At 39.0% G+C, this 25,445-nt stretch overlaps 1 protein-coding gene across 2 annotated transcripts in view; it reads left to right on the top strand.

The window, feature by feature from the left end:
• Positions 1–25,445, top strand: part of LOC115415226 (tumor necrosis factor receptor superfamily member 21-like) — a 75,386-nt gene that overhangs the window by 25,948 nt on the left and 23,993 nt on the right. For both annotated transcript variants that reach the window (XR_003934779.1, XM_030128732.1), the window contains exons 3-4: positions 1,130–1,708; positions 23,973–24,238. Coding sequence is in view for 1 of the 2 variants with exons in the window: in XM_030128732.1 (XP_029984592.1) it covers positions 1,130–1,708; positions 23,973–24,238 (845 nt within the window). In the remaining variant the exon portion in view is untranslated. The remainder of the gene's footprint in view (positions 1–1,129; positions 1,709–23,972; positions 24,239–25,445) is intronic.

Below are 25,445 nucleotides of genomic sequence, written 5' to 3'. Positions count from 1 at the left end.
GTCAGTTGAGTAAATATACAATTGAAACACATTAAGCTTAACACTAACCCTATACTATTACACAACAAGGCCCGTATTCCTAAAGATTCTTAGTGCAAAGAGTTGCTCCTAGTGGCCAAATTCTAAGAAAATTCCTAGAATCATGATGTTTTCGTAGAATTTTCCGTAAAAATGAAGAGTAGATCCTAGTAAAGATAAAAGCTATTCCTAAAGAATCCTAGCCCTTAAGAGAGCTCCTGAAGTAAGATCTGTTAAGAGCAGGGAAGAGGACTTTTAAGGGGCTTAGGAGTTCCCTAAGCAAAGAACAAAATGGCCGATGGAAGAGGCAGGAGGGATATTCTCCAAACACTGGATGACAGTGAATTAATTAAATGCTACAGATTAGATCGTGAAGGAATCATGTTTGTGGTTGATCTCACTAGAGATGCACTTACTTCTCCAACCCAACGCCGCAATGCAATACCAATGAAATGAAAGTCATCACAACACTGAGGTATTTGGCAACTGGGAAAATGCAACAATGCGGCAGTGATGACTTGGGTCTGTCACAACCCTCCATCAGCAGGGTCGCAACCTCCTGAGGCTGGTCAGCAGGGTTGAGTTTTAGCCACAGGACAGTCTCAGAAAATAAAAGACATTTCATTTCAAATGAAGTCTGATAAATGCATTTTGGTCTCACAATTCTAACCCTAATTCTGAAACTTCTTTGAAAGTGGTGAATTGTGAAAGTGTTAGGGGATTAGGGTTGGGATTCAGAATTTTCCACACTCACAAGCTAATTCTTCACTATTAATATTGGGTTTGGTGTCCAAATAAATGGTAACTTAAAGTATGCGCTTGAACACACTTATACCAAGGGCTGGAGGACATCAGCAAGAATAAGAACAGGAGTGAGACCTTGTTCCTTCTTCGGCTGGTGTGCCAGATTGCTTGCATGGATTAAAGTGTTAGGATTCCCTCCTGTGATGCCTTCTGTTTTCATTGTGTGGGTTAAGCAGATCCCTTGAGTAAGGAAATTTAATTCCCTGTCCTGCTCTCTCTGCTGTTTCTCTTCTTTTACCTCTGCACTATCATACCCTGCATTCCCTCTCCTCTCTCATATTGCTATTGCTCTGTCTCTGACACACAGGTATGTATAGACAGTCAGCAGCCATTCAGCTGAAGAGAAACCTAGAGGACAAAGTCTACCAATATGATGGTGTGTTTCTGAGCCATGACCCAACGTCCACTTTATCGAATCATGATCACCCACGGACTTCGCCATCCCCAGCTCCTAAGCAATTGATGGACCTTGAGCAACAGCACAAGCAACAAAATTTGGACCCTATACCAGGCTCCAACAAGAGAGTGATGGAGGGGTTGGAGGGTACTGAGACAGTCAGGGTTGGGATGGGAATGGGCAAAGTAGCTGGACAGGGGAGTGGGAGTGGAATCTCCAGCTACTACAGGCCCACTCGAAGAGGGTCCCCAAGGCCCAGCACCCATAATCACTTTGACATCAACGAGCACCTCCCCTGGATGATCGTGCTGCTACTCCTGTTGGTGCTGGTGGTGATCGTTGTATGCAGTGTAAAGAGGAGCTCCCGGGTACTGAAAAAGGGCCCAATGCAAGACCCCAGCAGCATCATGGAGAAGGCGATTCAGAAGAAACCGGCTGCTCCCCCAGCCCAGGTCAAAGAGAAGTGGATCTACTACACAAATGGACAGGGTGAGTCTGCTATCTCTGTGATTTTAACCAGTGTGCATCTAATGTAACTGGAGAGCTAACCACTAAGATGTTAGCCAGCTGGGAACATGCATAACGGCAGGTTACTTTGGTAAATGATACTTGTTATGGAAGGCACCAATAGCAAGCGACAGGAAGGATGTGACAAAATATTGAGTTGGAAGGGCCTATCCCACTTAAGAAGCTCTATTTAGTCAGACATTTCTTGTATAGCAATTTAGCAATCTAGGACCAGGCTTGACTAGACTTTGTGATTTTATACATTTGATCAAAATATGTGGTATCTTTTATTCCTTTTCACACTGTCATGTATCAACAATCAGACATGCTTACTGATTTTGTTTCTGAAAAGGGAGGTAGTTGCTCCCTCTGTGGGTGGGTTGGACATACACTATATTGCCAAAAGTATTTGCTCACCCATCCAAATAATCAGAATCAGGTGTTCCAATCACTTCCATGGCCACAGGTGTATAAAATCAAGCACTTAGGCATGCAGACTGCTTTTACAAACATTTGTGAAAGAATGGGTCGCCCTCAGGAGCTCAGTGAATTCCAGCGTGGAACTGTGATAGGATGCCACCTGTGCAACAAATCCAGTCATGAAATTTCCTCGCTCCTAAATATTCCACAGTCAGCTGTCAGCTGTATTATAAGAAAGTGGAAGTGTTTGGGAACGATGGCAACTCAGCCATGAAGTGGTAGACCACGTAAACTGACAGAGCAGGGTCAGCAGATGCTGAGGTGCATAGTGTGAAGAGGTCACCAACTTTCTGCAGAGTCAATCGCTACAGACCTCCAAACTTCATGTGGCCTTCAGATTAGTTCAAGAACAGTGCACAGAGAGCTTCGTGGAATGGGTTTCCATGGCTGAGCAGCTGCATCCAAGCCATACATCACCAAGTGCAATGCAAAGCGCCGGATGCAGTGGTGTAAAGCACGCAGCCACTGGACTCTAGAGCAGTGGAGGCGCCTTCTCTGGAGTGACCAATCGCGCTTCTCCATCTGGCAATCTGATGGACGGGTCTGGATTTGGCGGTTGCCAGGAGAACGATACTTGTCAGACCGCATTGTGCCAAGTGTAAAGTTTGGTGGAGGGGGGACTATGGTGTGGGGTTGTTTTTCAGGAGCTGGGCTTGGCCCCTTAGTTCCAGTGAAAGGACCTGTGAATGCTTCAGCATACCAAGACATTTTGGACAATTCCATGCTCCTAACTTTGTGGGAACAGTTTAGAGCTGGCCCCTTCCTCTTCCAACATGACTGTGCACCAGTGCACAAAGCAAGGTCCATAAAGACATGGATGACAGAGTCTGGTGTGGATGAACTTGACTGGCCTGCGCAGAGTCCTGACCTCAACCCCATAGAACACCTTTGGGACTGAGACTGAGAGCCAGGCCTTCTCGTCCAACATCAGTGTGTGACCTCACAAATGCGCTTCTGGAAGAATGGTCCAAATTCCCATGAACACACTCCTAAACCTTGTGGACAGCCTTCCCAGAAGAGTTGAAGCTGTTATAGCTGCAAAGAGTGGACCGACGTCATATTGAACCCCATAGACTAGAAGTGGGATGCCACTTAAATTCATATGTGAGTCAAGGCAGATGAGCAAATACTTTTGGCAATATAGTGTACTTCGAAACTAGGCTGCCTAATTGATATTTATTTCAATGTGATTCTTTTTTCCTTATTTTGAAAACCTGCCATCTTTCTAGAACAAATTGCTATTTTCTAGGCACTGAAACTAAGGGAGCTTTCATACCCAAGTTGTTTCATCTATATTTTACGACTTTTCAGTTTGATCAGAGCTGAAATTGCAGACGCGAAACCACCCCCAGACCATGGACCAAGCAACTGAACTTTTGTCCAAAGAAGACAGATGGTTCTATGGTTCAGTTTGTTTCTACTGTGAAAACATATTTTTACATTGGACATTTAGACCATATGCAGTTGTGGTCAAAAGTTGTCACAGGGACACAAATTTGTTCTTTGCTTAAATGAGATTTGTCCAAAAAAAAAGGTCACTAAACATTTTAAAATGCTTTTAGTCATTCTTTAGCATACTTCAGAAGCACAAGGGGAAAAAAGCTGAAGCAAAAATGTTTGTGAAAACAAAACTGGAAGGTAAGAGTACAAGCAATTACAAGCCATTAGACAAAAGAAGACAAAGAAGTGGAAGAGGGAAAATGTAAATGAGTAAATAACACATGGGAGACTTCAAGAATCACATAAAATGAGCTGAAATATTTAATATGGTATTGACTGTCCACACAATTGTCTACAAACCAATCAGTGTCAGTAGACAATAGAGAGATTCGGCCTACCTAGATGATGATGTCATGACTTGGCATGCAAAGGTCTTTAGTGGGCCCTCAAAACTGCGATATGAAATGAGACCAAACTGGACCAAATGTCAATAGTATAATAACAACAGGGTTTGGGGACCTCACTTTGCACTCAGTTTAAGCTGAAACAAACTAACAACACATGAGACAGGGATCCACTTCAGAGCAGCCATCATGTGTCAGCAGTACCCTCTAAGAATGGTTTAGAAATCCGGTAGAGCTAAATGGCCACCATACTGGTTTCTAAAACAGTCATGTTCTATATATAAACTCAGAATAGGGTTGTAAAAGCAGCTTGGTCTATATAAGGAATTCTTTAGCCAGAGTAATTGTTTTATCACAGCTCTGTCATGGTGCCACACTGGGTTTCCCATGCTATGTCAGTGTGTTGACATGCTTCACTTGTTCTCTAGAACTGTGTAGACCCATCTGTTCTCTCAATGTGATCACAACGCTGTGGTTCTAGTCAATTTCGCCCCAGGCCTCATGGTGTGGAGGGCAGTGGTTACACAATCAAGGGCATGACCCTGTTGTACTACTACCCTGCTGTCTACATCCACCCCCTGCACATACACCCACACACCCGTCTCCGGTTTCATCACCGTGTCTTCTCATCTTTTTCTCACCTCACTTGTTTACCTCCTTGGACTCTCAGATTCTTTCCTGTCATCTTCTTGCTTTTATTTTCCCTCCTGCTCTTCATTTCCTCTTGTATTTCACTTGTCATTTCTCACACTTAATAGTGATCTGTGGAAGAATTACAGTATACAATTTTTGTCACCTTTTGTAAAATGTAGGCAAGTTGGAACTAGACTATACTGGCTTTACCCTATGTTTCACTAGATTTGTGGATGGCTTATGTACTGTATTGGGTTTTGTTATTGTTATTTGACTAAAACTTATTTTGATTGAATATTTCAAAAATATTTAGACAGTTACTAAAAGTAATCTGAAAAAAAATCTACTCATTGATGGTGCATATTCTCCTAACTGCAATGTAGATCAGTAACAACTTTAAGTGTTGTTTTTTTTTTTTAATTACCTCAGTGTGTCTTATTTCAGCGTTGTAATGATCCACAAATATTTTAGACTTCCCATAATGCCATAGAAGATCTGTAGCACTCTACTCTCTAGCACTGTCATTACTTCAGTAAAGCATCTCTGTAAAACTACATTTAGTGTACGGTGAGTGTCTACATTCACACACATTGCACATTGTATTGGAGCTCACAGAGTTACTGTAAATCTTCACTGTCCAAACTGATGTGAAGTCTTGACCTTATGTACTCAGTGGAAGCCGGAAAACACATTACACAAACTCCTGCAAGTCAAAGTGGACTAACTGAACAAAGAATCACTACAATCAGACTTAAATGCATTCACAAGCCTAGCAACGTTAATGGTACAAGCATCCCATGATGTAATACTTTCTGTGCTTGGGTCATTTAAAATGGATTATAGTGGAGTTAGTAGTAAAGAATTAAGTCATTATATAGATTGAGAAATCAGTTCTTTAAAGATATTTTCAACTCTCAGTATCAGCTGAATTTTGACCCATGTTTAATGTCAGTTTTCTTGAATTGAAAAATAATACATTGGTCAGAAAATAAAAATTGCTTCCATTTATATACATGCTTTTTACTGTTAGTTTGATGTTCATTCCCACATTTATCGATTAAATGTTTTGAGTTTTATGTTCAGTGATTCATATTTATTTAGGTATTTATTATCTTGACACATTGTTCAGTTCAAGAGTCACCCACTTATTTAATAATGTGAGACTTATCCATTCTGGGTTAGGAGTAGGGTTTTCAATAATATAATATAATATAATATAATATAATATAATATAATATAATATAATATAATATAATATATAAGTGTGATTCTATTGGATGATTTACAGGTATTGGCTATTTACTCTTCCAAATGATCAGTATCATATTGTTCTTACACAACCCACTACTGGTTGACTGTTTAACAAGTAAAAAAAAAAAAAGAAACTTCAGTGAAAATAAAAGCAGTAGGTCACACATGCCATGATATATGGAAAATCACTGAAATCAATGAAATTTTATTTGTATAGTGCCAAATCATAACTAAAGTTATCTATTGACACTTTACATTTACAGCTGGTCTAGACTCTAAATAAAATAAAATAAAATGGTCAAAAAAAGTAAAGCTTCAGCTGAAAACATTTGCAAGGAACAAGGAAAAAGTCGCACATATTGCAAGAGTAAAGTCTAATTTCAATCATCATTGTTCAAAAAATAACTAGTGCCAAAATACAACGGCCAGAGACGAGCCTGAAGCACTCGGATCCAAAAACAATAATCCTTAATTACCTATAGATACAACATCTCCATTTTTGAAATTTTTAATTTGATCATATGACAAATTAAGATCACCCAGTCCAAACTTCACTTAATTTCTCTAAATCTACACTGTTTAAACCTGCTTTCTACCTTATTTTTGTTCCCTCCATCATTTAGATTTTAAAATTTTGAGTATTTGTAGTTTCTCTTTCCGTTTCATCCCATCATCTCTCTCCTCTCAATTTCTTTCTTCAGCACTTTCCTCTCTGTTACCCTTACCCCATTAACCCTCACAGCCCCCTCTGCTTCCACTTGACAACTCCATGGCTGTCAACAGGTAGACTCCGTTTTGCCCCACAGTAGAGTCCTTAATTTCGCTGTGAAAGAGAGACAGGAACCCAAACTCGGGGGACACCTCCTGTCTGTGTGGTTGTGTGTGTGTGTTGTTTGATAAAGCTGAGCCACCCGCCACACTCTCTCTGTCTTTCTACTCCCTCAGCGAGTGACCACAGAGAACTGGAATAATCTGGTTTCAGCTGCCTCTGGGTTGTTGTTTGGTTGGCAAGGCATATTAGTGGGTCAATCGTTCTCTTGCAGGGTGACAAAGAGATATATAGAGACGAGGAAATGAAGAGAAAGAAGGAGAGAAAGAGGTGTGTGTGTGTATGTGTGTGAGAGGTTTGACAGGGGGAAGTGTTGTATTGTAGTGTTGATGGCTAACCACATTGGGTTTCCCTGCTGTTACCTAACAGCCTGACTACTTACTCCAGATTCTTACTGTAGGACAGGGGACACAAAAAAGACAAGTCAATTACAGTGGGGCAAAAAAGTATTTAGTCAGCCACTGATTTTGCAAGTTCTCCTACTTAGAAAGATGAGAGAGGTCTGTAATTTTCATCAGAGGTACACTTCAACTATGAGAGACAAAATGAAAAAAAAAAAAAAAAAATCCAGGAAATCACATTGTAGGATTTTTAAAGAATTTATTTGTAAATTAGGTGTGAAAATAAGTATTTGGTCAATAACAAAAGTTCAACTCAATACTTTGTAACATAACCTTTGTTTGGCAATGACAGAGGTCAGATGTTTCCTGTAAGTCTTCACCAGGTTTGCACACACTGTAGCTGGTATTTTGGTCCATTCCTCCATGCAGATCTCCTCTAGAGCAGTGATGTTTTGGGGCTGTCACTGGGGAACACAGACTTTCAAGTCCCTCCACAGATTTTCTATGGGGTTGAGGTCTGGAGACTGGCTAGGCCATTCCAGGACCTTGAAATGCTTTTTACGGAGCCACTCCTTTGTTGCCCGAGTGGTGTGTTTGGGATCATTGTCATGCTGGAAGACCCAGCCACGTTCCATCTTCAATGCTCTCACTGACGGAAGGAGGTTTTGGCTTAAAATCTCACGATACATGGTCCCGTTCATTCTTCCCTTAACACAGATCAGTCGTCCTGTCCCCTTTGCAGAAAAACAGCCCCAAAGCATGAGGTTTCCACCCCCATGCTTCACAGTAAGTATGGTGTTCTTGGGATGCAGCTCAGCATTCTTCTTCCTCCAAATACAACGAGTTGAGTTTTTACCAAAAAGTTCTATTTGGTTTCATCTGACCACATGATATTCTCCCAGTCCTCTTCTGGATCATCCGTATGCTCTCTGGCAAATTTCAGACAGGTCTGGAAATGTACTGGCTTAAGCAGGGGGACATGCCTGGTGCTGCAGGATTTGAGTCCCTCTCAGCGTAGTGTGTTACTGATACTTTGTTACTTTGGTCCCAGCTCTCTGCAGGTCATTCATCAGGTCCCTCCGTGTAGTTCTGGGATTTTTGCTCACCATTCTCATGATCATTTTGACCCCATGGGATAAGATCTTGCATTGGGCCCCAGATCGACGGAGATTATCAATGGTCTTGTATGTCTTCCATTTTCTTACAATTGCTCCCACAGTTGATTTATTCACACCAACCTGCTTGCCTATTGTAGATTCACTCTTCCCAGCCTGGTGCAGGTCTACAATTTTCTTCTTGGTGTCCTTCGACAGCTCTTTGGAATTGGCCATAGTTGAATTTGGAGTCTGACTGTTAGAGGCTGTGGACAGGTGTCTTTTATACAGATAACGAGTTCAAACAGGTGCCATTAACACAGGTAATGAGTGGAGGACAGAAGAGCTTCTTAAAGAAGAAGTTACAGGTCTGTGAGAGCCAGAAATCTTGCTTATTTGTGGGTGACCAAATACTTATTTTCCACCATAATTTACAAATACATTCTTTAAAAATCCTACAATGTGATTTCCTGGATTTTTTTTCTCATTTTGTCTCTCATAGTTAAAGTGTACCTCTGAGGAAAATTACAGACCTCTCTCATCTTTCTAAGTAGGAGAACTTGCAAAATCAGTGGCTGACTAAATACTTTTTTGCCCCACTGTATAAGTTTGCCAACTTGTAAAACATATTTTCTCAGTAATGAGGTTAGAGCCAGTTGCATGTTGTTGACCTTCTATATCAAACTGAAAGATTCACGTAGAAATGTTTTTGTCAACAATGGATCAAAATACAGTATATCTTAGTTTATGAGTTAGCAGTTAGCTGTATGATAAAGTTAATTTTGAAATTGACAAGCCAGGACTTGTTGAAGACAAATGTTGAGTTCAGGTGTCACAGAGAAACCACCAGATTCTTATCCTTCTTGGTTCTCACCACCTAGGGCACTGCTGGGGTGAAAACACATTTTTGCATGGTTTGGACAATGAGACCATATGTAGTTGTGGCCAAAAGGTTTTAATAATAATCATAATGGATTGGATTTATATAGCGCCTTTCTAGACACCCAAAGCGCTTTACATTATTGACCCATTATTCATTCGCGCTCACATTCTCCCTCTGGTGGTGGTAAACTACATCGGTAGCCACAGCTGCCCTGGGGCAGACTGACAGAAGCGTGGCTGCCATTTTGCGCCTACGGCCCCTCCGACCACCACCGAACATTCATACACCAGTGTGGGTGGCACTGGAGGCAAGGAGGGTGACGTGTCTTGCCCAAGGACACAACGGACTGACTAGGACAGAGCGGGATTCGAACCGCCAACCCTTCGGTTATTGGACGACCCACTCTACCAACTGAGCCATGGCCGCCCCGCCCCGTTTTGCAGCAACACAGATACATCCTTTGTGCAAGTGTGATTTATGAGTCAAAATAGTCATTGAAAGTAACTGTCACTTCCCAAAATTGTCACAAAATGTTCCAAGGCTCAATTATGAATGATTTCCAATTCCACAAGTGTATTACAAGCAAGCGTTGTTTCTGATATCCTGGGGAAAGAAATATGTAAACATGAAAAAACCAGACTTGGTCTCAGAAATTTACATGTTGAATGACATATAAAATAATAACAATAATAACAATACTACTACTACTACTACTACTACTACTACTACCAATAATAATAATAATAATAATAATAATAATAATAATAATAATATATAATCAAAATTTGACCTTTTCTAAACTTGTCTTCAAAGCCAAAATGAAAAAAGAGTCATTTTCTAGCATTCAAATTAAAAATGTTATTGAAATTTCATATTTCATGTGACTAAACTGAAAGTATGTTTTGTTCTGTTTTACTCTACTCTTAATGACGCTTTGTTGATTCATGAAAACACAGATTGGGTTTCAATCTTTGGGAATGCATTGTGGGTGTTCCCCTGATGGGATGAGTAATTTTTTGCCCATGTGTATGCATTTACACAGCAATGTATAGTACGTATGCACATGCACCCCAAACATTTTACACCGCTTTTTACTCTCTGGAACATAAAACAAAACAGCTTCTTAATACTTCCAAGGTGCGTGGCTGGCTCCTCTTGAAGGTTGTAATGCCCCTTTACTAGAGCAGTTAAAACACTCGGGCAATAAAGGAGAAAAGAAAGGGAAACGTCAAAGTAAAGATCACACACATACAATACCTGGCATTTGCTCAGGAAGTAGTGAAAATTGCTACTTCTCCGCAGCAGGGATGAATGGGGCTTTCCAAGGCCTTTAGCCAAATTTTCATTGCACAGGATCTGAGGAATTTATTTGTTTATCTGGAACAAGCTCACAACTGTCAAACTGTATTTGTGGCAGCAATTACAGGGAATCACAAAAATGTTGTATAAAGGTTAACATGAGGCTGCAGTATGGTGACCTTGTTCTTTTTCTTTCCTTTTCTGTTTAGTAACTAGAAAAACACTCAGCGAGCACAGACCTCCACCAAGGTAGATCAGTACCCCTCCAGTCACCACCAAAATTTAATCATTTGTTCCTTGTGCCAGTATCAACATTTCCTGAAATTGTCATTGAAATCCATCCATAACTTTTTGACTTACCTTGCACACGGTCACAGACAGACAAACCAATGCCGGCAAAAACATAACCTCCTTGGCGGAGGTAATTATGCCTATTTTCTAATTAAATATGCTCTCACTGATTAAAAAGAAAAGTGAATGCTGCTGTATACTTGAAACAGAGGATGTCGTCTTGAACTAAACACACCTTTTTCAGCCTGTAGAGCTGCTTTTCAGTTTGTGCAGGTACAGCCTCAGACAGTTTTTGTGTGAAGTACTAATCTATGAATGCCTTTTTGGAGAAAAGTGGTTTCTAGTCTGACCATTTTGTTCAGTTTACACATGAAGACCACAAAGACTCAAAAAGGACACAGCTATGTTAGAGACATTATGGAGGCAAGGGGACAGGAGCCAGGTTACTTTTAATGAGTATTAGTTGATTAGATGGGGTGTAATTATATAAGGATGTCGTCAAACATGACCTAGTTGGCTTGAAGTGTGTTTTGCATGTGACCCTTCCATCATTGCTTTTCAATTAACTTGCAGGAACATTTTGTTGACAACGAGGTCTGCAAGATTGGAGGCATAAGGGCAATGTGTCATTGATAACACAGCACACTGTTCCACAAAAAACAAGCCTGTGGTCATTACCAAATTGTTTTTCAAAAATCATCCTGGTATGTTTACTATCAAGGTTCAAGAAATTGAAATTGAAAGTCATAGTTACCTCATTTAGCTAAAATAATTTGACAAAAAATTCTAACACCAAATGCCCCGTCTGTTTGTAATAATACTGAATTACTTGTCACTGGACACTACTACTGGACACTACTACATGACAGTGTTTAACATAGCATTTCCTAGTTAGTGGCGGGTGTTTCCAATAAATTAGTGCTTCCATTAGCTTTGTAAGTTTCACCCCTTTCTTTTTGCTAACCTTCTTATCCAAACATGATCACTTTTAGCTTAAAAAATGATGCCAAAATTCCAAACTCAAGAATAACAGTTCACAAACACAATGGGTGATGTTAAAATTCCACATATTCCACCTAAACTCTTGCTAGTTAAGTTTATTCACATGTCTTACTAGGGACTGGCCTAAAGCTTATATGCAAAATGCAAATAAGTGCTTCTACAATAAGACAAAAGATTGGTAAATGTAGATACTAAATGAGCTATTGGAAATCTTAAAAGCAGCGAGTAGAATGAAGAATATTCACTTCTCAGCCCAAAGAAAGTCCCCTACACAATATTTGACTGGATCAGCCTTTGATTTTTTTTAATTTTTTTATATATAAACCAGAAACATTCACTATGGAATTCTTTATACCACGCAGTGCTTATGCAGTGTCACAACAAATGTTAATTTATGTCCAAGTAACATTAATTTTTGTCCTAGATCTTGTATTGGTGATGGAGAGTCAGGGGTTCAGGTCTGGACTCGGTGGTGGCCAATCTATGTGTGAAAATGATGTCTCAATGCTTGCTGAACCACTCCTTCACAATATGAGCCTGATGAACCTGGAATTGTCCAATCTTTATGTTCTCTGTCAAACTTCTGGTTGTTTAAGAAATGAGAAAAAGCTACTGACTACATTAGGGTTAAAGAACTGATTTCTCATTGAAAGATATTAATCGGGTTAGTGATTATCCAAAGGAAGGATCTGAACTATTTGCTTGGTTCAATCCAGGTGGAGACTTTTTTGGGCTCAGGCTATATATATGGTACATGGAACATCAGAGTGGAAAGTAATGTAAAGTAGATGCAGTTTAAAGTTAATGGGCTTCAACTTGGAAAAAGCTTAATGGCTTGTTCAGAGATCATGAGATAGAGGCAGGTTTTGTCTTTGTTTTTCTGTGGTCACTGGCCATATTATTTACAACATATATTTCCAAAGTCAGATGCAAATTGTAGAGGAAAACATGAAGGAAAACAATGTTGTACCTGCCCACCATCCTCCCTTGTTAAACATCCACACTGTTAATAATGCCAAGTTCCACATTCAGGCCCAGCGGGGTGCCGCATGGTAGAATATACTGCACAGTGCTGTACCAGGGTGGGCCAGAGTAGCTCCCACTTTGGCCTGGGTTTGATTGTGAAGAGCACAGATTGGTGGTGGGGGGATGGTGGATGGGTTGGAGGTATACTGCTGCCTATTGTGCTCACACTGGGTACACACATTTCCCTAATTTAACATTATGTGTTTTTAACCGGAATGAACAGGAGAGGAGTAGGTGATGTGATTAATTTATCAGAATGGTATTTGTGGGGCTGACACACGTTGTACCCTGCTGGACAACATGATGAACACAATAAGGTTAAGTATGTATTTGTTCAGAAATTTTTTTTCAGAGCATTATGGTTTCATGGATTCATGTTAGTTTAGCTTAACATAATACAGTATGCACACAATGTCTTGGATAATTCTCCAACACTACAGTATATGAGCTTGGTTTCAGTTGGTTGCAGTGAGGAAATTACGCATTTAAAGGGACACAGTGACCACCCAGTACTAAAAAAAATAGCAGCTAGCTCCCTTTGGATGGAGAGTGAGCCCAAGCTCCAAGTATCCTCACTTTTTTCTTGAAGGAACTACTTTAGGGACTGACTTATGGAGGTAGAGTGATCTAAGCCTGTTTCTCCAGATCCTCACCAACACAGACGCCAGTGGAAGTTTGTTTCTTTCAACTTGGCTGGAGTTTTAAGACAAACTGAAAACATTAAGTTCCTGAAAGACACTTTGAGTGGAACTGAACATGAGCCAGTTGGTTCAGGAATCTAGATAGAATGCCACTGGACACTCGCTGATAGTGATATTTGAAGAAATATTCAACTTCTTATTTGACAACCAGGGGAAAATCTAGAATGTGCCAGAGAAGTTGCATGTAGCCTAGGACTGGTTCCGGTAGGAACAACCAGTGAACAGACTGAACCTTGGTACAGCTGTAAGAGAGACCTGGATAAGTATGAGCGTGTCAAATGGTACAAAGTTTCCGTCCACTATGATACTTTCTAAATGTGTTATTCCTTTGTTCTTCCACTGAGTAAAGTTTACAATTCTTTTATTTTGCAGGATGTCAGGGTTGTTCCAGATGGGTGTCCGCTTACATGGAATGAGTGAACATTTGTTTATTTTAAGAAATTCCCGCCAGGCTGTCAAAGTGGAGCTGATGTTCGCACTTTTATAACATTTATGATGCTTAATGGTCGAACTAATGAATGGTAAGTCAGAGATTGCTAGATCATCACACATTGCTTGCTCTATATCTAGCCATGGCTCATCTAGATAACTAGGTTTGAGCCATTTGGAGATATACTGCAGCTTATTGGCTAGGAAATATTGTCCAAAGTTGGGAAGGTCTAAACCGCCCCTGTCTTTGGTCTGCTGTAATGTATTTAGACATATACGTGATGGTTTGTTTTCCCAAAGGAATTTAGATACGTGTGAGTCCAGTGACTTGAACCAATTAGAGGATGGTTTGATGGGTGTCATGGAAAATAAATAGTTAATTTTAGGTCAAATCATCATTTTGACAGTGGCAACTCTCCCCATGAGTGAAATGGGTAATCGCCTCCACTGCAGAAGATCATCCTCTGTTGTTTTCAAGAGTTGAACATAGTTCAGTTTTATTAGTTCTAACAACCTGGGTGAAATATTTATACCTAGATATCTAATATTTCCTGAATGTATTGTAATATTGGGCACACCTTGAAAGTGTGCCCAATATTACAATACAGTTAATAGGCAGAGCTGTTGTCTTAGTCCAGTTAATGGAGTAATCCGATATTGATGAGTAGTTATTTATAAGTGTGATTGTCTGGTAGAGAGATGCTTGTGAGTTCTGGACAAGAAGTAATACATCATCAGCATAAAGACTTATTTTGTGATCTATATTCCTGGTACGGATTCCTTTTATTTCTTCCTGTTGTCTAATGGCAGCTGCTAAAGGTTCAATAAAGATGGCAAAAAGTGAGGGGGAAAGTGGGCAGCCCTGTCTGGTGCCTCTGTGCAGACTGAAGCTTGGAGAAGTTTGATCATTGGTTCTCACACATGCATGAGGGTTCTTATACAATATAATAATCCAGTCAATGAAAGATGGTCCAAATCCAAAGTTATTTAATGTTGTAAATAGAAATTTCCAGTTTACCCAGTCGAATGCTTTTTCTGCATCTAGAGAAATAATTATGGTTTCCAGATTGTGTATGTTAGAATAATCTATGAGGTTAATTAATCTGCGTGTGTTAGATGAAGAGTGCCTACCTTTAATAAAACCTGTTTGATCTGGATGGATTATTAAAGGAGTTATTTTCTCTATTCTTCTGGCCAGAGCTTTAGTGATTATTTTAGATCTACATTGATTAGTGAGATTGAGCGGTAACTGGATGGGAATGTGGGGTCTTTTCCTGGTTTTAATAATACAGTAATGTTAGCTACGTTCATATTTGTGGGTATTTCGTTTTTCTCCTTTATTTCTAATATCATTGTAGAAAGTAGGAAGTAGAAAGTAGGTGCCAGAATAGTCCAGAATTCTTTGTAGAATTCTGCTGGAAAACCATCTGGACCTGGGGCTTTATTATTGGGCATATGTTGAAGAGCTTCTTGGAGTTCACCAACAGAGAGAAGTGAGTCCAGAGATGTTCTCGGATCCTGTTGTAATTTTGGTAGATTGATGTTGCTGAAAAACTGATCAGTATTATCATCTGATGGGTCTATTTGTGATGTGTATAATGCTTTATAGAAATCCCTGAAAGTGTTATTTATTTTGTCGGGGTCATGGCTAATATTTCCTGCTGGATCTTTAATGGAGTAAATAGTTGTTTTCTCTTTATTTGTTTTTAGTTGAGTTTAGTTTTAGTCGCCAAAAATTTCCCAGATTTGTTACTATGTTCAAAGTTCTCCAAGTGAAGCATTTGCACCAAGAATTGCGTTTTTCTTATTATTATTTCATTCAGTTCCAGTTTAGCTTTCCTTATATTGTTTAGCGTGTGCTCATCTGGCGTGGCAGAGTAGGCCTCCTTTAATGATTTAATTTTACCTTCTAGCGCCAATATTTTTGAGGTCTCTTTCTTTTTCTTATGAGAGGAGAAGGAGATTATTTTCCCACGCATTACTGCCTTTCCCGCCTCCCAGAGGACACACGCTGATGTTCCTGGTAACTCGTTGTTTTCTATGTATATGGACCATTCTCTTTTAAAGTAGCTGATAAACTCAGGATCTTTAAGTAATGATGTATTAAATCTCCAGTTACGAGTTGGTGGCTTGATGTTATTATTAACCAGAGTGAGTGACACTGGTGCACTGGTCAAGTTCTCAGTTAATTATTAGGAAAGAAATGAAAGTTTTCCCTTGTAGCATTTAAGACAGACAGTGGTTAAAGTAATTTCACATGAACTCCCTTAGGTGGAAAGATTGTTTCCACTGGTAAGATAATTGCTGATAACAGGAATGTTAGGATGAACAGAGACTCACGTATCAAGGAGGAACACAAAGTACTTTAAACTAGAAAAGAAAGAAAAACCATCTGATTCTCAGTGTGATGGACAACAAGCTACAGTGTATACAGTTCACAGATTACAATGCCACACTTGATCTGTAAATTCCTTCTTCAAGCTGCTCTGTGCTTAAAGTATGATCTATTCTCTCATATTCCATCATTACGGTGATCAGGTCGACAGTGACCCTTAGGTGGGTTTAGGGTTACATGAGAGCCATGTTTCACGTGATGTACCTTAGGTTGTGTTTCAGTCACATGTTAAATGCAGACTTTAATATATGCTTGAAAAGTTTATTTCAAGTAGGTTGATGTTAGCCAATAAACACTGTGTAGCCATTACACAAATCTGAGATATCGTCTTGCTAAATTTGGCATTGGAATTAATTTCAGCTATACTCAGTGGTTGAGGACCTCAGCTCCAAACTGAAAAAAATGTAAAATATCTTTAGGTTTAAAACCACTGAGTGCTACTGGAGGTGGCTCCAAAAAGCCCTGGCCTAATTAGACTTCAACTGAACTTCTCTGTAAAAATACTGTGACATCATACTTTTTCCAGGACTCATGCTGGTACCAAGTGATTACTAAGTGAATTTGTAGTTAGTGATGATGTGATTGCAGGCAAAATATAAGCTTTGTCTGCTGTGTCTGGTTTTGCTCGACAGGTTGTGAATACCGCTTGATGGCTTGCTGAGTTATACTTATAATGAGTTTAGTATTTCTTTCTGTTTAGTCATATTTTTTCCTGACAGATAGCTTCACTGTGACAAATAGATCGCACTGACAAGACTTATGCAATGTTTGATGAAGTTTACCATTTTATTGCATCACTAAGTTAGCATTTAGCAGTAGCCCACCCATGACTCCTCTCATCCTGCCCCTTTTGTCCAAATATCTTCACTGTCATCTCCAAAAAGGTAAGATACAGATAGCCAAATTGCAATCTACTGGCTTCAAAATATTCATCCAGAAACCAGTGGGTATTGCCAAGGTTTCTATATACGGTAAATGGCTGTACGTTTCTAGTTAGTGTAGTTCACAGTAAACTAAACATGTTAATTCTAACATGTTGACTTTAACATACTGCACAAAACAGGGTAGTGCCTAAATAAAGACACTGAAGTGAATGGCATGAGTTGATATTAGTTATAATGCCATGCATTTCTGTAAAAACTTGTTTTGGACTTTCTGTATGTTCACAGTAGATCATAAATTATACATTCAGTTAAATATCCACAAATATGTGAGCTTCTGCACATCAGATTTTCCACTTAAAGCCCTTTTTTGTGTTAACCTCACTGTAGACAAGAACTCAGCTGTGGACATTTGTGCTACACAGACCTAAAGAATGCTTTGATAGTTTCTCCCGGTTAGATGAAAAGCTAAAAGGAAATACACAAATCTGAAGACTGGGTTCCTGAAAAGTGCTATGACAGAGCAATTTATGTCACAACAGGAGTTAAACTCACTTGCCCAACCATAAAAGGATGGAGATTCAGCTTCAGATTAATTCCATCCATCCAATTTCTGAACTACTTAATCCTAGTTATCCCGGCTACTATCAGGTGAAGATGAGGTGTCATCGCATACATATACATACATTTATAGATGAACAACCATTCACTGTAACATTCACACAGACGGGTAATTTCAGATTGACCAGTTGACTTATTAAGATGCTTGTGTATGATGGTGGGAGAAAGCCGGAGTAACCGGAGAGAACCAATGTAGACACAGGGATAGCATGCAAACTAATTAGAAAGGACCACGCCAATCAGACTAAGGACCTTCTTGCTTGGAGCTGATAATGTTAACCACTGCAAGCATGTTATCAAAAATATGCGCTGTGCTAATGCCAGTATCATATTCTATGTAGCTGTGAAAAACATGTCATGTTAATGTTACCAGCAAATAAAAAATATTGTAGACTTATGGCGTTCACAGCTCTACATATAGTGCACACAGTAGGTTAAATATGAACTCTGACACAATCCGCTCCACTACGTCCCCAAGCAAACACAAACACATCCGCAGGCTGACACACTGCATCATCACAACATGTATATAGGTCATTTAAATGTGTCCAGTGGGCCATGGCACAGAGCCAAGCAGCACGAGGGGATTTCTCCTCTGTCACTGTGTGTTAATGGCGGTTGAGGTGGATAATCGTCGAAAGGTTCTCGTCAAGGCACGCGACGTCCATCAGTTCCCTCCAGAGTCGTGCGACGAGATTAACTGTCCGCTCTTCTTCCACCATTAAAAGTTTTATAAATATTTGGGTGGGAGGGAGGATGGGTTGCAAAATGAGGTCAAAGGAGGCTGTCAGTAGCTTCTTTGAAAGGTTGGTGTAGGATTAGAGCTCTGATTTTGGCCTTGATTCAGTTTTAGATAAAGTGTTTGTAAGTTAAGGTCTCGAGGCAGAGAATGAGCATCAGGGCTAGAATATAGTGTGCCTAGCCTATTGGTGTAACATGTCTGCCTTTCACATGTCTGTATGTACTTGCCTCTTGTCTCGTGCCTATGATCCCTGTGTGTATATATTTATGTGCATGTGACCATTTGTGTGTTGAGCCATGAAAGCTGGCTAACATCCCTTTAATCTTTGTCCTTCAATCTCTCTGAATCACCATGGATTTATGCACTTTGCATGTTTGCTAGACGGGTCATTAATCAGGGATCAACCTGATACTTATCAAAAGCTGAGGAATTATTTTTGTGTTCATCTTCTTCAATTGGAATAGCCAGTGTGGAAAACCTTAACATTTGTTGAAGCATAAATTTCAAATGTTTTCTATGTGAAGCCACTTGTGAGATAATACTGTAAAGAATGAGACTATTGCTGTAATTCAGGAAATCCCCAACATTAAAGGTCTGGTACTGTCACGTGATGTCATGACATTTGTCTTGAAGCATAGACTGTACATAATTAGTGGATGGAGGCATGGTTTGGTTTAGTTTAGTTTATTGTTTATTTGTCAGGAACAACGTACAGATACATTAATCTCAAAGAGAAGAGATGCTTTGCACCAGAGTTAGCTACAAGCTGCTTTCCATCTGCTGTCCTTGGGCAGGTGTGCACACAATATAGAACATTTACATTACACGCAATATAAAACTAACCTTAGCTCATAATTACAATAGTGAAAAACTTGTGTATTCATTTCAGTTTCATGTTTCTTAAAAATGCAGTTTCATCATACTTCATTCCTAAAACACAAGTTTTAAAATCATGCATAAAAAGTCAATCTGTTCTAATACAGTAACCATTAAAAAGACATTAAAAATATTTACCAGTGAATATATATAACACTACTCTAAATTAAAAACACATCAGTGCATCTCATGTTGGCACAGCTGGGAATTGAGGATATGCTGTTTTTTTTTTAATTTTGTGAATAACTATTCTGATCAATAGACAACTGCAGACTGTGCGGCAGCTGGTTCCATTGTTTGATGGTTTTAAAAGAAAAGGCCGACTTCACAAAGGCAGAACATCTTTTAGCGATTACAGTTTCTGTGAGCCGTGGACCGAGAACTCCGGGTTGTTTGTTCTGAACAAAGTTAAATACATTTCTTTAATGGAGGTGGAATGGTATTATTATTAATTTTGAAAAGGGCTCGTAAATTTGAGTATAAAATTAGACTGTCAAAACTCAGCATTTTGTGTTTGTTTAAGATGCTACAGTGATGATAGCGGTCAGCCATTCATCTCTGTATGGTTGTTTTGAAGCCAGAAGTTTGTGATTTGCCCATTGCCATTGGTGTTCTACAGCAAGAAGTGACCATATTTGGATAAAATGGGTAGAGCTTCAAGCCCGAGGGGCAAGAAGTGAACTGATAGTATACACTGGCTTACTGACTCAATAAAACAGGAAATTAATCGTTAGTGTAATCTTTTAACTACAACTACAGTAGAGTTGTATGTCGGGAAAAAAATGTGTTTATTAAATTCACTTCAGATCACCTAAGATCAAATTCAGATCACTTATTAGAGAGTCCAAATAAAATAAATATGTCCTGGAAAAAATATTAACTCAGTAGTTTTAGAGAGAAATCCAATGGTAGCCAGGTCTTTTTGGAGCCGTCAGTAGTATTACAACTTTGCTGCCTCTACATTGGCTTTCTTTTGGAGCTGAGGTGCTTGCCCCATTTGTTTAAGTCTGTTTAGTGCTGGGACATTAGTTGATGTTACTGAAGCCAAGCTAATGACTGTCTGACTCTTGTTCACATCCATAACAACAGCCTTTACACTGAATTCTATGTGAAGATCTCAGCCCGTTTTTGTATGCAAATATGTGTATCCACAACACTAGTTAATGTTGCAAAAAGGCTAAAGACGTTCATTTTGTCTTCTGTAGTATAATTACTAGTTAATGTTAATGTTATAGTCAGCTAGTTCTCAATAGTACACAGACTCCAAACTAATGTCACATAAATTTACAAGTAAATATTGAACTTGTGCCATATAGTGGGAATGTCTGTATTAGTTTTCCTTTTTTGCAAGTAATAGATGATGCTGGCCAAAAAAATAGCCTGCTGGTGTTGCCATAGGCTATGGGAATTGCACAGCATTATGAAGAGGCAATGCCATCTTTGGAGGATAGCGTACCTAGTAGCAATAGCTGTCACTGTCACTTCAGTGTTTACATTTAAGTATATAGATTGCAGCAGCCTGCTAGGTTCCAAAATATCACAAAATGTTTGGGAAACAGGACATTTCTCTCTGAAATGTGAGGCAATTTATATGTCTTTTAAATAAAGCTTTTATTTTGAACATTGATTGATTTTGAACACAGAGCTGACAGGGCTCAAGCTTCATAAATCCAACACAGAAATGAGTAACACAAGGCATGATGAACTACTAAGACCAATTGATGATTTATTCATTTTATAAATATGTGGCAGTCATGAAATCCATTGGTGTGGTTTCAGTTAAGATTCTGGCCACATCTAATGCCACAGAGTTATAGGAACATGAAGGTGAAACACCTGATGCATAAAGTTGTAGTTAATTTGGGTTCTGGTCCAGTAAAAAAAAAACTGGTGTCACTTCTATAACTCTGTGTTGGTCAATATAATTTATTTAGAGAACTTTTTATACCACTGCACCTAAAGTCTCATGAGTCTTATGCAGTATTTTGTCCTACATCAAATGCTCTGTTTTCAGCCAACATTCCCGTTGATTTTATTATCCTACAGTTTCTGTATGCCTCAGTGCAGAGCATGGCAAGCATCTGTATAATGTAATGTAATTAGCCTAGCCATACTGTGTGGAATTTTAGTCAACAAACAGATGAGTCAGCAGTTATATTTTCAGCTGAGTCATTGTCAAGTCACATAACAATCAGTGTAGTGGAGCAGAGAGGATCTGAACAAGCAGCAAAATGTCTGAGGGAGAAAAAAAAAACAGTATTCAGGTCTAAAGAGAAATGTCAAATGGTGATCCAACTGAACTCCCAGAAAAACAACAGAGTGATGTTTGAGGTAGATGAATGACTTCACTATATTTATTTGAAGATCCGTATATGATTCATGCAATGCTAATTGTTTCATCAGAGGAAAGATGATTTTTGTTACTCAGAATGTGCATTATTTCAGCTATTTTAACCACACTGGTCCTCAAGGAGTTGGAGTTGTTTTCTTCTTGTCATATTTTCTTCTTGTCAGTAGGAAATGATGAATATAGGTAAATCCCATTCTAATTTGTTACCTTAAAATATCATGTCTATGTGGTCTGAATGGCAACGTGATACAAAAGCAGCACATAAAAAGTGGTCTTATGGCTTATGTGCATTGCCACATTTTTTGCGTTGTGGAAGGTGGGTGGAATGCTATCAGCATCTTCCTTGCATCTTTCCCCCCTTGAATATCTTCTTCTGGTCTTTTTCTGAACTAGGATGAGTAACAACGAGCAGTCTCTGTGTCTAGACAGACTCCATTCATTTGACTGGATGTGCTCAAATTTAGAGCCCTGTTTTTGATTAGTCCACAAATCAGTGTACATTGCTCTAAGCAGCCTGAGTCTGCCCTCAGTGCTGGGAATGCAATAATAACTTCTTCTGAAATGGCTCTAATATTACTGTGCAGTGTTGCTTCAAATATATGTTGTTATGACTTTTTAGCTTTATCCATTTTTTTGCCAGGAAAGGAAACAAGAAGTCAAGATACTCCTCTAATTTAGTCTTTTGAGCAAAGTTATATGGCATTTTATGACATTTGTAACAAAGTAACTGGTAATCTGCAACCTGTTGTATGTCAAAAATAACCTTCCCAACACTGGTGTTAATGATAATTTAGAGGCGAAGAATGTATTCTATTCTTAGCTTGTATGTGAACCCCACAAGCAACAAGTGCAGACAGATCCAGCAATCCTTCAGGCTTAGCAGTGGCTGCTAAAGTATTTGTTTTTACTACTAACTATAAAGTCTGTGACCCTGTGTACTGGTTACAAAACAAGAAGCTGGAAGAAACTGGTGAATCCACATGACTTATTTTTCTGTTGCAATAGTTCTGATTTTCCTTGAATATTACAGTCGTTCTTCGACAGCAGCACATGGGTTTGCACATGTGTTGTCATCTGCTTGAGAGTGTGTAAATAAGTCATTCTGGCATGGTGTATGGTAAACTTATGTGGGGGAGTCATGAGAAAAGAAATGCTCCATATAATCCCTGTTCCCTCGCTGATGTTTTTCTGTTCTACTGTGTAATCAGATAGAGCAAGATCTAACCTGACATGTTTGAAAACTTTGAGAAAAGAACACATGTTCATTCTTTTGACAGAGTACCAGTTACTCAGAGATCTGTTTTCATGGTAAATACTTGTGTGCACTTGCATTACACCACATTCTGACCCTTTAGTACCCTTTTCCTGGACCAGAAATACAGGTCTTTATCTCTAAATAGCTTTTGCATCATCTGAATTATTTCATTACATCATTCCTGTGATTTGATATATATAGAACTTCCTGCCTCAAAGTTAACCACTAACCACTGACTCATTTCCAATTTGATTTTTGGAGGAGAAGCTGGTTCTGTCTATAAAGGACATCAGATAGATCTTTTGTAAAAGAACTTGTCAAACCTAAATCATTAAGAGTTTATCTTATGCAACAGGATCAAAAGAAAACATATTGCTGTGTGTAAATAAATGGTTGGAGTCATGTTAAACTTTTATCAGCAATGTGGATGCATAAAGAGAAGTAGTGTAATTGATGCTCACAGCTCAGTAGCCAAAAGTTTTCAGAAATCTTTTCATTCATCAACCTATGGTCAAATATTAGCACCACATGTTAGTGACCTATGTATGGTTGGTGAGCGGCACAGTGGTGCAGTGGTAAGGAAGAGTGAATGATTTTTCATCTCTATGTATGTCACCCCTGCAAAGAACTAATGACATATTCAGGGTGGACCCCGCCTTCGCCTATTGGTAGCTGGGTTAGGTCCCAGCATCCCCCATCATCTAACGCTCATGAGGGTCAAGTTATTCAGAAATACAATTCCAAACTGGTCACTGAATATTTCATTCGCTTACACATCTTCTTCGCTTAGTTTAATTACTTTAAATATATCAGTCTTTTCAGTGTTATCTGAAGAAAAATACCTGATTTGGCCATATCGTATCAATCATATTCTTTTGTAACTATTCCTGGTTTGGTCTCAGCTCCTCCTTTTGGTCTTTGTTTCGATATTCTTTTGTCTCGGCCATGACTTTGTCTCAGTTAAGGTGGTGTTGACTGCAACAAGCTTCACTGTTTTTCTTTTCTCTCTGCTTATCTGCTCAGGGGTGGATATCCTGAAGCTGGTGGCAGCCCAGGTGGGTACCCAGTGGATTGACATCTATCAATTACTGGCCAATGCTACGGAGCGTGAAGTGGCTGCCTTCTCCAATGGCTATTCATCTGATCATGAGCGTGCATACGCCGCCCTGCAGCACTGGACCATCCGGGACAGCGACGCCAACCTGGCCAAGCTAATAAATGCCTTGCACCGTCAGCGGCGCATTGATGTGGTGGAGAAGATCCGCTATGTCATGGAGGATAATCCACAGGTAGGTTAAAAAGATGTATAGTCAAGATATTCAAATCTTTGTCAGATTCAGGAAGACCCCATGACCTCTGCTGTCTCAGTATCTATGCCATAATCTGTGGTACATTTCCTTTTTTTTAAATTTTTTTTTTTATTGAGTGATGCAAGACAGAACATGACAAGTGAAGGACAACATACTAGCATTACATACAAACGATGAAGGCAAGACGAGACAGAGACAAGCAGGGACTCATAACATTTTAACAGTTTGAAGGTGTATGTGTGTGTGTGTGTGTGTGTGTGTGTGTGTATGTGTATGTGTGTGTGTGTGTGTATATATATATGTATATATATATATATATATATATATGTATATATATATATATATATATATGTATGTACATGTGCATGTATTTGTTTTGGGGGAGACATAACCAAAGGGTGAGGATATGGTTTGTCAAATTAAGTTGGGATTAGATATAGAAAAGAGTAATTTATTCCTCATATTAAGGTGGCACTTCCACTCCTCATAATGATTTAATAATTGGATTTAGGTTGTAATCACACTTACTGACTTACGCCAGACAATAGTGCACCATTTTCTGTGGAGCTTGGGGTGAACCTAACACAATAGTGAACAACATATTGCTATTCTGAGGTGTCAGTGTTAACATGCTAATAATCAAATTTAAGATAGTCAAAATGACACAAAAGATTTTAAAATAATTTCCGGGTACTTGAAAAAAGTATGTTATTTGTGTTTATTTAAATCACTAAATTAAAAACTTTAATGTTTCTTAATAAATAAATATAGAGTATGGAGTTTTCTATCTGACAAAAAAGAAAAGGAAATTTTGAAATATAGAGTACATTATGCTAAAACAGACACTGTTAGCTAGCAAGCTAACTGCAGTTGATATTTGAGAATGTTAACTTACTATAACATTAACTCAAAGCTGCCGTATATAATACTGTCTCTGTTAGTACATTTGCATGTACACTGAGTGTACTGTCAACTTCCCTTTTCCAGTTTTGACACTGTAGTGTTATCTCAAATCAAGCAAAGTCATTGTGTGCTTACATTTCTCTTTTTCTTCTTTTTAATAGCGAATTCCAGTTCATACTGAACAGAGTCAACATTCAGTTGGTTAAAAATTAACACGCTTTCTGTTTTCTAGCTCGTGCGTGTCCTCTATTTCATATAGGGTGGAAATTAAACAGGTGGAAAT

Source organism: Sphaeramia orbicularis, chromosome 24 (assembly GCF_902148855.1).
Source record: "Sphaeramia orbicularis chromosome 24, fSphaOr1.1, whole genome shotgun sequence".
NCBI lineage: Eukaryota > Metazoa > Chordata > Actinopteri > Kurtiformes > Apogonidae > Sphaeramia > Sphaeramia orbicularis.
This window is presented reverse-complemented; position numbering and strand designations above follow the sequence as displayed.